The 17,840-nt window shown below is 41.1% G+C and overlaps 1 protein-coding gene across 3 annotated transcripts in view; it reads left to right on the top strand.

Annotated features, from left to right (window-relative positions):
• The window catches only part of KIAA0319L (KIAA0319 like), an 89,149-nt gene that overhangs the window by 16,127 nt on the left and 55,182 nt on the right, over positions 1 to 17,840 (top strand). For all 3 annotated transcript variants that reach the window (XM_045997701.1, XM_045997691.1, XM_045997705.1), the window contains exon 3: positions 14,571 to 15,100. In XM_045997701.1, the coding sequence (XP_045853657.1) occupies positions 14,571 to 15,100 (530 nt within the window). The remainder of the gene's footprint in view (positions 1 to 14,570; positions 15,101 to 17,840) is intronic.

The raw sequence follows: 17,840 nt of genomic DNA on the forward strand, positions 1-17,840 counted from the left end.
AAAAACAAAGCAGTGCTCTGATTCAAGGTTCACTGTGTGGGTTTCCAGAGAAGGTTGGTATGATTGTGATGAATGCAAATAATTTATCAGCCCTGCAGTCAGAGACGGCAGTCAACTGCAGGTTTTTAGCAATAACATCTGCAAGTGGCCCATAGAGAGAATTGCTAGGTTCATAACATCATACCTGGGGGCTTTCTCTATAGAAAAACAGTTTCTTTTTAGAACCGCTTTTACGGACTGGCTAGGGTTTATCTGTTATCATTTGATACCTGTGCTTTTTGAGGTACAAAGCCAGTGTTACTTAGAGAGGTGTGGGTTCCTTCATGCTGTGGCTTGGAGGCGTGCTCTTCTTGCTGACAGCATTCTTCAGTCTTTTAGTCATGAAGTGGTGGGAGAAAAAGCGAAGCAGGAGAGTCTGAGCATATTATATGCAGCCATATAACCCCCTAGTTACAGGTTTTTTGGTGTTTTTTTTTTTTAATCATTTGCCTCCAATCTGCCTTAAAATATTACGAAGTTTAATCATTTGCCTCCAATCTGCCTTAAAATATTACGAAGTTTAATCATTTAATAGTTTAATCATTTGCCTCCAATCTGCCTTTAAATATTATAAGTTTAATCGTTTAATGGTTTAATCATTTGGCTCCAATCTGCCTTTAAATATTGTAAGGGCCTTGATGACTGGATCATTTTTGGTGACTTTATGGCAGGAGAGCTACTTTCAGCTATACCAGTGTTTTGATTAATACTCTTACTTGCTGCTTGGTTGTGAAAATGGCTTTGGTCTAAACCTTAACAGATTGGTCTTTGAAACTTAATAGCAACTGTATCCAGTTAATGCAAACTTTTGATTTTTTTTTAAAAGTATCAGGTGGACGCTAGAGGTATTAGAATTGTGATGGACTGGTTTCCATCTTTTCTGCCTAAGTGAGCGAAACTTTGAGGAGTTTTTTCTTTTCCTTCTCATCACTGCTCAGAAGAAGGAAAATTGAATGGATCTAGATGTCATCTGTGATGAATGGCCATTTGTCTAGGTGAACTGGAAACCATTCTCCACTGTCACTTTGTTCAGAAAGTTCTGTGGTGAAAGCCTGTTTTTCCTTTGAGTGAGGTGGAGTGACCTGAAATAGCTAGGGTAACGGAAATTTGGTTTGTCCTTTCATGAGTAAAGATTGCTTTGTGATTTGAAAGGATTTTTCAGTTTAGGCAGGAAAGGCTCTTTTCTAGCTGGTTATGTTCAATTCAACAATCTCTTCTTAATCCATTTGGCTTTTCTTCTGTGTCTCTTTTGCACATCTCATACCTCCCATTCAGTGCTCTCTTCAGTCTAATTCAGAAAGCTGTTTTCTCGTTTCTCAGTGAACTGGGAACTTTGCTTTTCTTTCCTCTCCCTACCGCATTTTGGCCAAGGAAATTAATTAATATTAAGGAGCTGATTCAAATGGCAAGAACTCAAGTAAATCTGTAGTGGAGCTAACATCTTTTGCTAGATTTTGTCAGTTTAAAAAATTGCATAAATTTATTTAAATTTTGGGCAAGTGTTTAAACAATTCTTTGAATGCCTTCTATATGCCAAGTATTTTACTGGGCCTACAAATACAGAGATATGAGAAACAACCCAGCACTTAAACGGGGAAGAGTATATGAGGTAGACAAATATGATCCAGTGAAAGAAAATGTGATAGAAGATGTGCAGAGAGGGACCCTGGGGTAACGGTTTCCTCAAGGAAGGCTTTCTGGAAGAAGTGGTGCCTGTGCTAAAATTGAAGTGTAGTAACAACAAAAGTAATGGCAGCTAATGTATACTGAGCTTTAACTACATGTCAGGCATTGTGTTAAGTACTTTGCATAGGTTAACCTTTTTTTATGTCTATAACAACCCTGTGAGTTTAGGTACTGTTATCATTCTTATTTCTACTCATGAAGAAACCAAGAAAAATGAGCTGAGATGACATGGCTAGTTAAGTTGGCTGCACAGATTCAGACCCAGGCGGTCCTATTTCAGGGGCCACAACTTCAACCTGTGTGGTAGGGGACAGAAGATGGGTGAGATAGAATAAGGGTATTGATCTTGATATGGGATTTTCTTTTGGAAACAATGTTTTTTTGTTTGTTTGTTTGCTGCTGGTTTTTTGTTTGTTTGTTTGTTTTGTTTTGTTTTGTTTTTTAACTCCGATTTCCGGAAGGTCCTATATGATCCTCACCTTGGATACTGGATGTATTTTTTTTTCATTAAACCAAGATTAAATGAGGGTGGTTTTCATAGTTCCTTTAACCTGTTAAGTATCAGTATTCTGCCTTAGGTAGGTAGATTAAAAGAACATTTCCTCCTCTTTTACCCATAAATATTGCCATCTTCTACAGAGATGTTATGGTTTTTCTCTTTAGCAATTTGCCATAATCCGGCACCTTAAGGCTTCTTTAGTGACGGTGTTTACAGGGAGGACTTACTCTTTGGAGTGCTTTTTTTTTTTTTTTTTTTTTTTTTAAGATTTTATTTATTTATTTGTCAGAGAGAGCACAAGCAGAGAGAGTGGGAGGCAGAAGGAGAAGCAGGCTCCCCATTGTGCAAGGATCCCAGTGTGGGACTCAATCCCAGGACTCTGGGATCATGACCTTAGCCAAAGGCAGACACATAATGTGCCCCTCTTCAACCTTGTCTCATCATCAGAGAAGTGCTACAGGGCTCAGGTTTTGTGATCATGTGGCTGGAAGCTTGTTTTCCATCTAGCAGACCATCAAGAGTTAACATGAATAGTGGCTGTGAGGTATCTTTTGGGCAGCTGGTCCCATGGGGAGTTTGTCTTTCATCAAAATGGTCTTTGGGAAAAATGGAAATGTTACATACAGTCAAGGGAAAGGAGTCAGAATATGGACACAAAGCCTATTGATTGTTATTTAGCAGTTAGTTTAGTTTCAGCAAATCACCTATACCACAACATTTAACAAACTGTGCTCTTAACAAAGCTAGGCACACAGCAAAGGCAATGAATGAATGGTAATTATTTTCTTTTCAAAGGGCTGCTTTGTGTGGCTGCTGCCACCTTTCAATCTAACCTGTGCGCAGTTGAGGAAAAAGTGTTGGCCCTTTTGAAGGGAGAAAGGGCACCGGTTGTTACCAAACTTCATAATACCTGACTGTGCCCTTCAGAGGATTTAGTTACCTCCCCTGCTTTGCTTTCTGAATGTGCTAAACCCCGCGGGAGAGAACTGGTGTGGGGAGTCACTGGAACCATTTTTGTATTTGTTTGTTAGTGGGTGTACAGGTGACAGACATGCTGACAGTCAAAAGGAAGGTGGAGGGTGCCCCCTGGGGTGCTTTGTATTTGAACAGTTGCTGTAAGTTGTTTCGGGATTGATAATATGCCTGCTTGTCTCATTTTCATATGGCAGCCATCTTGGCCGAAACCCATTGCTTCTGAGAGAATGCATGCTTTCGGTTATAGCTGCAGGAAGACGGTGTGGACAGTTACTGACTTCACCAAATTTAAGGTTGCTGCTTCACTGATTGATAATAGTTCCTTACAGGTATCATCATCAAAGGAAAGTTTCGAATGGATTCTTAATGGATTATTTTATCATACTGAGATTTCTAGAAAGGAATTTTAGTTTCAATGGATGTTAAAAGTAAGTGCAAATTTTGCCTATATAATATCATTATTGTCCACAGAAACTTGGCTCCCCTTTCACCCCAGCAGAAGAATGTACCAGCTGGTTTTGTTTGTTTGTTTGTTTTTGTTTTTTGAAGTCATACTGGCAGGGCATTCCCTCTACTCTCTTTCCCACCATGTCAGCCCTTCCACTGGGATAAGATTTGACGAATTTGGCTTAAGTATGAATTCCCAATGGCCTTAACAGTATGGTTCCTATGGTTGTGGGCATTCTGTCTCTGCTTCCTTCTTGGTTGGCAGCCAGAGCAGTTTCCAAATTACCTGGAAAAGTCAGGCTTGTTACCTGAGATTTACAGATGCCAGAGGCAACAGCACTACCTCTCAGTGTTTCAGGAGTTGTTCGCGGCTTCCTAAAGCATTTGTTGACTTTCCTCTGGCAATAATTTCTATATTCTGTAGACTTTTCCACTCTGCTACTTGGAATTATGAAACTGGGTCTAGATTTTGTGCTAGATTTATTAGAATTCTGTATTTTGAGAGGTAGTAATGATAAGTAAGCATTGCTAGCTCCAGAGTTCCCAGTTTTGGGGATCTTCCAGGTAGTACATGTGGGAGCTCTGTATTCTCTGCTTTGTCGTGACTTTAGAAGGATTGGCTCTGCCCTCCTGTACTCTACCTGGGTAAGCTTTCTACCTGCTCCTACCAGCAGTGCGAGCCAGACTTTCCCAAAGAGTTTTCAGTCTAAGGTTCTATGTAAGCCCTCTTTTGTAAAGATTTAATATTGCTTTTGCTTAGACCCTGGGAGCAGAGCCAGGCTATGGCGGCGTGGGCAGGAGAGGAACTGATCTAAAATTGGAGCTTATTTTCATCTTACCTTTTATCCAAGTTACTTCTAGAATCCAATATTGACTCTACCAATGCTCCCCTGCTTCCTCCTCTGATGAACTCTTTTTCTCAAGAGTAACAACAATGAAAATTGTGAATCTTAGAGAGGTTAAGTGACTTTTCAAAGGTTAAATTATAGTAAATGATGGACCTAGAGCTGAATCTGGAACCTGTGTCTTTTAGCCATCTGGGAGGAGGAATTATGATCCACTGAATGGATGGGAAAGAACTGTTTTGCCCCCATGTGTTTATTATTGAACACATAATGGAGCAACATTTTTTTAAAATAACAGTTAGTAATAATAAAAAAAAAATAACTCAGTCAAATCCCGCTTAGTAAATATGTGAAATGAGAGATCAGAGTACCTCTTCTCCTTATTGGAAACTTTGGGATTAATTTTCTTAGCAATGCCATAGCCAGTTAACCTGCCCCATACTTCACATTTTCTTTTACTCTGGTCACTGTCAAAGACATACGTGCTTTTGACCATTTGTCCTCTCCCAGGCTCTATTTCCTTGAGCTAAGATAAAGGATCAGATTGTCAGGTAAGTCAGAGATCTTACCCGTCACTAAGCTTTAATAATAATTTTAAGAATACAGCAATCAAGAAGTCCAGGTGAAGTTGGGAGAGTCTGAAACATCCTGTGTGACTGCCCAGGTTGTTCCTTCTGTCGTTGGACATGCTCTCTCTTGCCCAAAGTAATGGATAAGATCTCTAACTGAGGCTTCCAGGTTACCTTACAAAGCAGGGGGAGTGTTTGGGTTCTAAATGTTTCTCTTGGGGCACTGGGGGGCTCAGTCATTAAACATCTGCCTTCAGCTCAGGTCATGATTCCAGGGTCCCAGGATCGAACCCTTCTTTGGACTCCCTGATCAGTGGGAAGCCTGTTTCTCCCTCTCCTATTCCCCCTGCTTGTGTTCCCTTTCTCACTATGTCTATCTCTGTCAAATAAATAAATAAATAATTTAAAAAAGTGTTTCTCTTTTATACTCCCAGATAGTTACGTAGCTTATGTGACATTCTTCAGGGAGACATGGGAGTAAAAGACCCTTGCAGGGCAAACCAGTCTTATAGCTAACCCCCATCCACTCCCACTTTTATCTCCTCTTCTTTCAAAGATCTGAATTTGACAAGAGCTGCTAGCAACAACCAGGAAATTAGGATTTTTTGCTCCTTTCCTTTCAACCTTGTAATTCCCATAAATTTCCTTGACCATTTCCCCTGAGTCTAAATCTGTTCCCCCAAATTCCACAGAAATTCTCTGTGATTTGCCTCAAAGCTTTCACCATTTATACTGAGGCTGGATAGGCAGCAACCCTGTCATCAGTTCATCATCATAACTTTCCATCCTCTCCTTTTTTCTTGCTAGGAAGTGCCTTAACCGTTGTGATTTGCGTGAGTCTGACTTGACATTCCTGTATGACTTAGTGCTTTTCAACTCACATTTACCACCCCTCCCTTCTCAACTTTTTAACTGTGACAAGAATCCATAGAGTTATTAAATCCTCTCTGGACTCAAACTTATCAGTTAAGACATTAGATAGGGAGAATGTTCTGAGACCTTGGTTTCTCTTGGAGAAAGACTTCGTTTTCCCTCTAGCCTGCAGGCGATGGTTGCTCATCCTTCTATCTCCCATGTATCCCTGAGTTTGGAGGTGGAACTGATGTCCTCATCATTTCTCACTGTCACTTCTGGAACAGTACTCCTCCAGTGTCATGTAAAAGTTCTGCTGGTTGAGGGTTATACCACTTCCTGCCTCTAGTCATTACTCATCTACCAACCATCATTCACTCACCCTCCCCCCCATTTATTATGGCATATGGGCCTCATCTCTGTTTGAAGTCTTGCCATCGGCCTGGATGTCTTTAGTATGACCCACCTGATACCAGGCCCTCTGGTTTCCTCCATATGCATACATGCCTTTATCTGTGCATTCATTCAGAAAGATATTTTGGGGTACCTACAGTGTAATGTGTTAAGTGCCATGCGAGAATTGGGGGTACAGTAGTGAGAGAGAAAAAAACAAAACAGACATGGCCCTGTCATCCTCGAGCTTACAGTGTGGTGGTGGGGAAAACACTGAGCAGATGATCACAGGAAATGTAATTTTATAAGTGCAATAATTGCTTTAAAGGAAAGGGGTGACTGGGCCTAAAGAGTGTATAAATGGAGAGACCTGACTTGGCATGGAGGCGTCTCTGAGGCAATAATGGTTGAACTGAGATCTCATAAGTGGAGCTAACTGGGCAAAGAAGGGAGGTAAGAGAGTTCCCAGCAGAGCGGGCAGCATGCGCAGAGCCCAGCTAGGAGAAGGAGCATAGTCCATTTGAGGATTGCAAGAAAGCTGGTGGGTTAGAACATAATGACTGAGGGAGAGACTGCTACAAGATGGGGCCAGAAAGGTAGATATGGTCTAGATCATACAGGATCTTCTTAGGTTATGTTAAGGATTTTGGTTATCACCCTAAGAGCCCTTGGAAGCCATTGACATTTCTGTTTATTTACATTTTTAAATTTTATCTTTCAAAAAATAATATGTGTGCATTGTACAAATTCAAAAGGTAAAAAAGGGTATTTGAACAAACAAGTCTCTCACTTCAGTCTCTTGAGCTACCTCCTTTCCCCTGCTAAAGGCAACCATGCCAACTTCTTGACTATTCTTCCAAAAATAGTCTATGCATATATGCATAAACATTATATTCTTTCCCCCCACACACACAAATTGTAGCATACTAGACACACTGCTCTGAACTTTTCTTTTTCTACATAGTGTATTCTGGATATCATTGCATACTAGTACTATATAGAGTAGCCTTATTCATCTCCATAACTGCATGGATCTTCTTTAATTTATTTAATTGGTCTCTATTGAGAAGTTTAAAAGTTAGTTCCAGTATTTTTTCATTTCAAGCAACATATAGTGAATATCTTTTTTTTTTTTAAAGATTTTATTTATTGCCTGGGTGGCTCAGTTGGTTAAGCAACTGCCTTCGGCTCAGGTCATGATCCTGGAGTCCTGGGATCAAGTCCAGCATCGAGCTCCCAGCTCCATGCGGAGTCTGCTTCTCCCTCTGACCTTCTCCCCCTCATGCTCTCTCTCACTCTCTTTCTCAAATAAATAAAGAAAATCTTAAAAAAAAAAAAAAAGCTTTTATTTATTTACTGTTTGAGAAAGAGAGCTAGAGAGCAAGTGAGTGTGGGTCGGGGGAGGGGCAGAGGAAGAGGAGAGAAAATCTCAAGCATACTCCATTCTGAGTATGGAGCCCTACACGGGGCTTGATCTCACAACCCTGAGATCATGACCTGAGCCAAAAATCAAGAGTTGGACGCCTAACTGACTGAGCCACCCAGGCCCCTCCAGTGAATATCTTTGCTAGCATGTCACATATGTGATAATGTATCTGTTCAGTAAATTCCAAATTTAGCTACCTTTATTCTGTAAAGACTGAATCTCTCTCTCTTTTTTTTTTTTTAAAGATTTTTTTTATTTGACAGAGAGCGAGAGAAGGAATACAAGCAGGGATCATGACCTGAGCCAAAGGCATATGCTTAACAACTGAGCCAGTCGGGTGCCCCAAGACTGAATTTCTTTCTTTTAGAGCACTTATATTAGTTTGCAATCCTACATTCATTATTGTGTCTGTTTAATCTCTGTCTCCCCATCCAAATTCTAAGCTCCATCAAAGCAATGCCTGGTGTGAAACAAATGCACTGTAATATTTGTTGAATGGATGAATGAATAAAGAAATAAAGATAATAGCTAGGTGGGAAGATAAGGCGCCTAATTAATTGAACTTTTGAGGTTATCTTTTACTAGACAGAAATAATTTGCATCTCTGTAAAAATCAAAATCATTTGTAACCCATCAGTCTTCTATAAGTTAACATCCAAATTTAGGCTGTACTCATTAATTAATAGTAAGTCAAACAAAAGTACATTCTCTTAGACCAGGGGCTGGCAAACTTTCTTAAAGTGCCAGATAGTAAATATTTTAGGCTTTGTGAGTCTTTTTTTTTTTTTTTAAAGATTTCATTTATTTTTTGACAGAGATCACAAGTAGGCAGAGAGAGCCGGGGTGAGGGGGGTGGAGGGAAGCGGGCTCCCCACTGAGTAGAGAGCCCGATGCGGGGCTCGATCCCAGGACCCTGGGATCATAACCTGAGCTGAAGGCAGAGGCTTTAACCCACTGGGCCACCCAGGCACCCCTAGGCTTTGTGAGTCTTAAGATAAAAGTCTGTTGCAGCTCCTTAACTCTGCCATTGTGGGGGTGCCTGCGTGGCTCATTTAATTGGGTGTCTGCCATTAGAATGGGTTGTGACCCAGGGTCCTGGGATTGAGCCCTATATCGGGCTCCCTGCTCTGCAGGGGAGCCTGCTTCTCCCTCTTCCCCTGCTTGTGTGATCTCTCTCTCTCGTTCACTCTGTCTCTCAAATGAATAAATAAAATCTTAAAAAAAAAACGTAGCCATTGTGGAGCAAAAAGAGCTGTAGACAAAATAAATAAATGAGTCTGACTATATTCCAATAAAACTTTATTTACAATAATAGTAGCTGGAGTTGGCCTGTAAGCCATAGTTTGCTGCTCGTGGTTTATTAATTCAGTAGTGATGCGATATCTCTTCTTCCATTCCTGATATTGTTAATTTGTGACTGTTGTCTTTTTTTCTGTCATCAGTCTGACTAGAGCTTTATTGGTTTTGTTGATCTTTTTAAACAACCAGATTTTGGTCTCATTGATTTTCTCTACTCTTTGTTTTCTGTTTCACTGATTACTCTTATCTTTATCTTTATCTTTTCCTTTCTCAACTTATTTTGGGTATAATTTACTCTTTTCCAGCTTTTATGATGAAAGTGCAGATCATTGTTGGAAAAAGATTGTTTTTGGCTGTTAATGTTTGGCCTTCATTTTTCCAGATCCTTTGGAATGTTTATAATATATATGTAGAAACAAAGAAAGGTTTGTTTTAAAAAATATAAATAAGAGCATCATATATATATTTTTTGTGAACTTGCTTTTTAAAATTAAAAATTTTTCAAAGATTTTATTTGAGAGAGAGAGAGCAAGCGAGCGTGAGCAGGGGATGGGGCAGAAGGAGAGGGACAAGCAGAATCCCCACTGAGAGAGGAGCCTGAAGCTCGATCCCAGGATCTAGAGATCATGACCTAAGCTGAAGTCAGACACTTAACCAATTGAGCCACCCAGGTACCCCCTGCAACTTGGTTTTTTAATTTAAGATATCATGGGAATAGTTCTTTTCTTTTTTAAAGATTTATTTAATTTGAGAAAGAGAGAGCACACACACACGTGAGCTGGGGGAGGGGCAAAGGGAGAGGAAAGAGAGAAAGAATATTCAAGCAGACTCCCTAATGAGTGTGGGGCCCCATATGGGGCTTGATCCCAGGACCCTGAGATCAGGACCTGAGCTGAAACCAAAAGCCAGCCGCTTGACTGACTGAGCCACCCCAGCACCCCTCATGGGGCTATTTCTCTTGTTGTATATACAATTCTACTTCATTGTTTTTAGTTGTTGCACAGTATTCTATACTATTTTCATACTGATAGACTTGAAGTTTTTCAAATATTTCACCAGTACAAACCATACTATAATGAAATCTTTACAAGTGAGAAGTTCTTTGGCATGGAAGTGCACAGAATATTTTTGTTAAATGTATAATTTATTGAATGTCTCTTCTTTGATACTCGAAAGAATAAACCCTTTCTTTGTGATTTACCACACTAACTACATTTGGTGGCTATTTGTTATGAATTTTCTTATGTTGTTTAAGGATTGAGCTTTGGGAAAAGTCTTCCCATATTTATTACATGTCTGAGGTTTTCCTCTATATGGATTCTCTGATGTTCAGCAAGGCCGGGCCTGTGCCTGAAGACTTTCATGTATTTCTTGCAGTGATAGGATTTTTGTCCAGTATGAATTCTCTCATATCCAATAAACTCTTCACAAAGGCTTTCCCACAGTCATTTGCACCAATAGGGTTTATTTTCACTGTGAGTTTTCTGATGTCTAGCAAATGATATATACCTGAAAGATTTTTTTAAAAGATTTTATTCATTTATTTGACAGAGAGAGAACATGACAGCGAGAGAGGGGAGCACAAGCCAGACGCTTAAGAACTGAGCCACCCAGGCGCCCCTACCTGAAAGATTTTCCACATTTATTTCAGTGATATGGTTTCTCTCCTATATGTATTTTTTTTTTTTTTTTTTTTTTTTTTTTGCTAGAGGCAGGGGTGGGGCAGAGGAAGAGAGAGAATTTTAAGCAAGCTCCACTGTGGAGCCTGATATGGGGCTCCATCTCACAGCCCTGAGATCTGAGTTGAAAATAAGAGTCGGTCGCTTAACTGACTGAGCCATGTAGGTGTCCTTCCTGTATGTATTCTTTGATGACTAATAAGGGTTGAGCTCTTCCTAAAGGCTTTTTCACGTTTGCTACACCAATATGTTTTCTTACCAGTATGGATTTTTTGATGTTCCACTAGGAATTATCCCTGAAAGCTTTCCCATATTCATTACATTTGAAAGACTCTTCTCCACTGTATATTCTCATGACGAGTAAGGGCTGCGTTCTGAGCAAAGGTTTTTCCTAGTCTTTACATACATAGGTTTCTGACTGGTATGAATTCTCTGATGGCTTAGAAGGATAGAGTTTGGTGCCTGGGTGGCTCAGTCGTTAAGCGTCTGCCTTTGGCTCAGGTCATGATCTCAGGGTCCTGGGATTGAGTCCTGCATCGGGCTCCCTGCTCAGCGGGGAGTCTGCTTCTCCCTCCCCCACTCCCCCTGCTTGTGTTCCCTCTCTCTTCTCTGTCAAATGAACAAATAGAATCTTAAAAAAAATAAAAAAGGATAGAGTTCTTTTTGAAAGCTTTTCCACATACATTGCATTGATGGGGTTTCTCTCTACAATGAGTTCTCTGGTAATTAATAATTGTTGAGTCCTTCTTGAGAAATTTCCACATTGAGTACATCTGTAAGGTTGTTTGCTTATGTGAATTTTATGGTGGTTTAAAGGAAATGAGCTGTTCATAAAGGCTATCCCACGTTCTGTACATAAATGAGTTATCTCACCTATAAGATTTTTCTGATGGCTGATATAGGAGGAATTATATTTAAAGACTTTGTCACATTACAGTGCTGCTTCTCTGGGGAACTTCTTTCCTCCCATTCCAGGCCTGTATCAGTGATGACACCTTATGTTCACTCTTCTGGAGCTGATCCTTCAGAAATATTTTGCTTTAGGACTGATGCTTTTGTTTCAAACCAGTACTCCTAGACTATACAGAAACCTGGCAGAACTTTTCACACCTCCATCCAGGGCTTTACCCCTTGCTCCAGTTGGGCAATTAATTTTGATTTAAAAAAGAAAAACCCCCATGGTTTTCCAACATCACATCTCTGTGCATGTCCACTGAATGAATGCAGGTGTCTCCCTTCAGTCTGGGTAAAGATCACAGCCATATACCTAAATGTCAGTGATCCCTGGATGTGTTACTCTTGGTACTCTTGGAGTCCTCTGTCTCCTTAACTGTTCTCTTAGGTAAGGGCAGAAAATCCTGATAAGCCAATGGTTTTGGAGTCTAGAAGTCCAAAATAAAGGGTTGGTACCTTCTGAGACTCTAGGTAGATCCCTTCCTTGACTTCCTTAGCGTCTGGTGGTCACTGTCAATCGTTGACATTCCTTGGCTTATAGCAGTCTCTGCCTCTGTCATCACATGGTCTTCTCCCTGTGTATCTATGTAGATCATCAATTTTAGACTTTTCTTATTTTCTGAAATAAGCATTTACAACTGCAACTGTCCCTCTAAACACTGCTTTAACTGCATCTCATGAATTTTTATACATTATGTTTTCATTTTCATTCAGTTAAAAATATTTTCTAATTTCCCTCATGTCGTCTCAACCCATAATTGGGGTAAATTAGTATTCAGTCAGAGATTGAAAGAGACCATTACTCAGATATCGGGAGGTTTTTCTCCATGTTGTTTCCTCCTTTCTGGTTGTTTGTTCCAAAATTCCAGCCATCACAGTCACCTGAAACTCTGTTTCCTCAACACAGCAAGTCTGCCCTAGTCTGCTTAGGCTCTCTTTCCCTGTGCTGCTGTCTGGAGCACACTTCCATACAGAAAGCCAGGGCTTACCTGTTTGTTTCCTTCCTCTTTGGGATCACAGTCCTGGACCACCTGTTGCTCATTGTCTAGAAACAGTTGTTTCATATAGTCTAGTTTTCTGGTTGTTCATGATGTGAGGGCAAGCCCTATGGCAGTTTGATCCACAGGGGCAAAAGTGGGTATCATGGTACATTTTAAAAATTAAATGAAATAGTGGCTTACAGAAAAGTGCAGGTTATTTTAATCTGTGTGGACCTCCTCACTATGTTAAATGTGAGAGAATTATTCTGAGAAGAATGATGGAAAATTGGTATAAAGGTGACTGACAGTAGTTACTGAGGTAACCATTTATTGATTTCAACACAGTCTGTATACTCAGATAGCTGTTCCCAAGATTCATAGCATTGGCTACTGTGTGGGAAGGTAGATAAGGATATGAGGGGTATTTCTGTAGCTCTTGGTAGCTTCATTTTTTTTTTTTGTAGTTGCTATTTCTTCATTTTTCTTAAGGAAGTTCTATTTTTTCTAGGTTTCTAAATTGCCTTGTCTGGTGTTAGGTCTGTGCCAGTCTCTCTCTTTTCTTTTAATGAACAATGGCAGATTGGCTTCCACAGCGCCTGCTCAGTAATCCAGAAGCCTGCCTTTTTTTTCCCTTTTCTCTCTCATTTGACTGGTGTCCACATTTAGTCTGCTGGACATTTTGTAAGTATTTCCTGGGAGTCAGGTTGGCTTTGGCTGATTATCACATTGTTGCTTTGGTTAGTCAGAGCCCCCTTTCAGTTCTGTGTACGTGCAGACAGGATTATCCGGTTGTTCGGTGTTTTGATTCTGCTAAATATTTTCTGTATGTAATTTTAAAATATCTTTTACATTCTAACCCCAGGGCCAGGGCAGGGGTGACAAAGGAGACACCTAGGGCGCAGAATTTAAGGAGGCACTCACTCTCAACATCACGTAAGCCAGCTCCCTGCTTACATGAGTCTGAGAATGCTCACCTTCTTAAATTTTGTGCCTGAGGCACCTATCTTGGCCTCACCCTGGTTCTGGCTCCGTATAACCTTGACCGTATTTGGGCGCAGATACCTATATAACTAAGACCTTAAAATGAACTCTATAACAGTTTTCGTTTAGAACATGCTTTGACTTTTCTGCATCTGAGAAAACAGAAGTGAGGTAATACTTCAGGAAAATTAATGCCACACCTGCAGTAATTCAGTAGCCTAGAGTTTATGCAGAAGCAACACTAGCTGGAATTTTGGACCAAGTTATTTAGGTTAACGACAGTAGGTCACTGTTGTACTTCTGTTCCTTTATTTCTTACCATGACATGATTGTCAGTAGGAAGTTCATTCTAGCAGAATCCGGCTCATGATTAAACTTCTTGGTAATCTGACTACTGCTCTGGCTGATACCGTGATGTGCAAAACTGCCTTTCTCTGGCAAACGGGTGGTTAGAAAATGGATGAACCTATAACCTGTAAGATGTTAAGAGTACTCAGTTTGTGTTGCTGCCGGTTCGGGGGGAGGAGTAGTTATTCCATCCAGTCTTGCTACCTGGTCCTGTAGTGGTCACACTGTCCCTGAGAAGTGGCAGGATGTGAGTGGAAGGTTAGGTGGTGGGACTCCCCCTACCCCTCCATATACTTCTACCAGAATAGCTGTTTTGTTTTTTTCTGTTTCATGAACTGGAGTTCTATAGGGAAGTTCTATGTGGAACAGACTCATTGAGAAGGGAAACCAGTGATGAATGTGCAGTACTTCTATAAGCTAAAGTATCTTGAGCCAAAAACACTCTATTTTGCTTCTTCTGTTCCACTTGCTAGACAGCTTTCCCACTCTCTTAAAAACCAGTCTTCAAAATAGCCTTAAATGTTGGTGTTCAGGGCTCTTTACAGAGCAGTCGTCTGTTTTTATTACATCTTAAAATGTTTTCATTCCTTGTTTTTAGATGCCAGTGAGAGCAGGTGCCAGCAGGCGAAGACAGAATTTGGAGTTGGCCTGAGATCTGGGGGAGAAAATCACCTCCAGCTTCTTGAAGGAACCTCCTCTCTGCAATTGTGTTGGGCTGCCTGCTGCCAGGACCCTGCCTGCCATGCCTTTTGGTGGTTAGAAGGGATGTGCATTCAGGCAGACTGCAGCAGGCCCCAGAGCTGCCGCACTTTCAGGACTGACTCTTCCAGTTCCATGCTGGTGTTTTTTAAAAAATTCCAAACTGCAGATGATTTGGGCTTTCCCCCTGAAAATGATGTACCACATATTCTGGGGCTCGGTTGGAGCAGGACATCTTGGAGGAGACAGAGTGCATCCAGAGCTCCACTCAGACCCACTGTATCTTCCAGTGGCCATCATAGCTTACCCAGGAAGCTTTGGAAGAGAGATAGTCCCAGTGAAGAAGTAACTACACATGCAGTGACACAGCATTCTGAGATGAACGACTCCAAGGAAGTAGGTCATCTGAACACCAGCGGTTCTGCAGAGGTAAGCACATTATGAAGAAGGAGCAGAGAAACTGTTAAATCTGCTCGTGCATTTGGCACACGTGAGCAGTGAAGCTGGCGCTTGTGGGCATCACTCTGTGCCGAGGAGTATGTGTATGAAGCTGCCTGGTGTTGTGTTTGCGGGTGCTGCCCAGATGTACAAGCATAATTGGACCTCGGAGATGCTCACTGCATGCAGGTCTGACCATTGTCTCGGTAAAAGCAGAAATCTGCTCATTATCTAGTCAAAGGTGGTTCTTGGCTACAGGTAGGTGCAGTTGTGTGGGGTCTGTCTTCACCAACGATTCTCTAGTATTTTCTGCCAGATTGCAGAACACTTGATAGATGTGGTTGCATTCAGGCTGTCCTCCCTCTTCCCCATTTCCCACATGCACACACATTCCTCATGGGGTAGTGTCTGTTCCAGTCGAGGTAGCCATTCCTGGTGCCACAGACTAAGACCTGGCCTGCTGGGCTAGGGAGCCAGATGTGGCTCCAAGATGAGCCAAGAGGTCTGTGGGGAAGTTCTTACCCAGCTTTATATGCCAAGGGGGCTAACACCAGTAAAGTTTATTCTGCTTATTATGTTTTTTCATTGTTGATCTTCCTAGGCAAATGATTAAAAGGAGTGACTCACTCTGTGCTCAGCCTGCCTTGATTGCTGTGACTTATTTTTGTATTTGTTTTGTCCTAGTTGTCTCTATCAAGTTGAAGCCAGAGTGGGGAGGTGACTACATGCCAGGCACTGTGTGTGCTAATTGTTGTACAGTGTCATTTTGTTTAATTTCCATAGCAGTATTTCTAAGTTGGTATTATTAGCCCCATTTCCATAATGAGGAAACCGAGGTCCAAAGAGGTTAAACAGTTTGATCATGCAGCTAATGAATAACAAACCTACAATTGGAACCCAGATTTAATATTAGGATAAAACCTTTCAGTACGATATTAGAGATATAATCTTAGGTTTAACGTACCCATCAACATTTAGATGTCTGTTGTCGTCATGAGGTCCCTTTCTAAGCATTAGAGATACAAAGGTGAACGAGATGTGGTCCATACCCTCAGGGAGTTGACAGTCTAGTGGAGACTCAGACACAAAGATAGGTATTTACAATAGTGTGTAATTATCGTATTAGTAGAGTTACGTACACAATTTAGTAGGAACAGAAAGGAAGAAGTGATTCACTTGATCAGGCAGGTGGTACGGATGTGCAGGGAAGACTTCACAGAAACGTTTAATTTCTTTCTTTTTTCTTTTTAAGTATTTGTTACTTATACTAGATTGTAATCTTCTTTTTTAAAATTTTAAGTCCAGTGTAATAACATACAGTGTTAGTTTAGTTTCAGGTGTACAATATAGTGATTCAGGAGTTCCATATATTACTCAGTGCTCATCAAGATAAGGGTACTCTTGGGGCACCTGGGTGGCTCAGTGGGTTAAGCCTCTGCCTTTGGCTCAGGTCATGATCTCAGGGTCCTGGGATCCAGCCCCACATCGGGCTCTCTGCTCACCAGGGAGCCTGCTTCCCCCCTCTCTCTGCCTGCCTCTCTGCCTACTTGGGATCTCTCTCTGTCAAATAAATAAATAAAATCTTAAAAAAAAAAAAAAAGATAAGGGTACTCTTAGTCCCCTTCACCCATTCCCCCATTCCTCCCACCAGCCACCTCCCCTCTGGCAACCATCTTTAATTTATTTCTTGAAGGATATGGCGGATTTCACTGGGAGATTAAATATAGTAAAAAACGTTCTGGACAGTGTATGCAGAGGCTTAGTCAGTAGGTAGACATTTATTGCACATTTACTCTGTGCAAGGTATATACTAGGAATATTATAGTAAACAAGATAGACATGATTTCTGTGCCAGGAGAGCTTATGTTCTGGCAAGGACAACGACAACACAATTATTATAATTAAATAATTGTAAGTTGGATGTGGATTTGAGAGGGTAAGTGCAGAGTTCTATCAGAGCATCTAACAGGGACCTGAGACTAAGGGGTAAGGTTAGGTACACTTTTTTAAGAAGGTGTGCGTTGAGACTTGACATAGAAAGAGTTTGGAAAAGAGTCAGGCAGAGTATTTTAGGCAGAGAAAGAACAGTTTCAAAGTTTGTTGGAACAGTTTCAAAGTTTGTTGGGTGCCCTAGAGCATGGCAAGACCAGGAAGTTGAGAGAGGCTTTTCTTACACGACAAAGTGACCCAGAGGTGTATGAGGAGGCTTGCTAGCTGTGGAGAACATTGAGGCCTTCTTAAGATATTGGTCTTTCTCTTCAGATCAGTAAAAAGTCATTAGAATTTTATTTTAAGATTTTATTTATTTATTTGACAGAGATCACAAGTAGGCAGAGAGGCAGGCAGGTGGGGGGCAGGGGAAGCAGAGAGCTCGATGTGGGGCTCAATCCCAGGACCTGAGATCGTGACCTGAGCCGAAGGCAGAGGCTTAACCCACTGAGCCACCCAGGTGCCCCAAAGAATTTTGAGTAGGGGATAACTTGATCAGATACGTTGCTGTGTGCTGAGTAGATTGGAGAGGGGCAAGAATGTATGGGGAGGAATCGGATAGGAGGCTCTTCAAGCAAGGGAACCATTGTCTTAAAGAAAGAGGTTGAAGATACAGGAAAAGGGATAAACAACAAATAATTCCTTAGAGCAGAGGCTCTCAAACTTTATCATCCATCAGAATCACCTGGAGGCCTTATTACAAACAGATTGCTGGGCCCCAATTCCGGAGTTTGTCTAGAGA

The sequence above is a fragment of the Meles meles genome, chromosome 1, assembly GCF_922984935.1.
Source record: "Meles meles chromosome 1, mMelMel3.1 paternal haplotype, whole genome shotgun sequence".
In the NCBI taxonomy this organism is placed as follows: Eukaryota; Metazoa; Chordata; class Mammalia; order Carnivora; family Mustelidae; genus Meles; species Meles meles.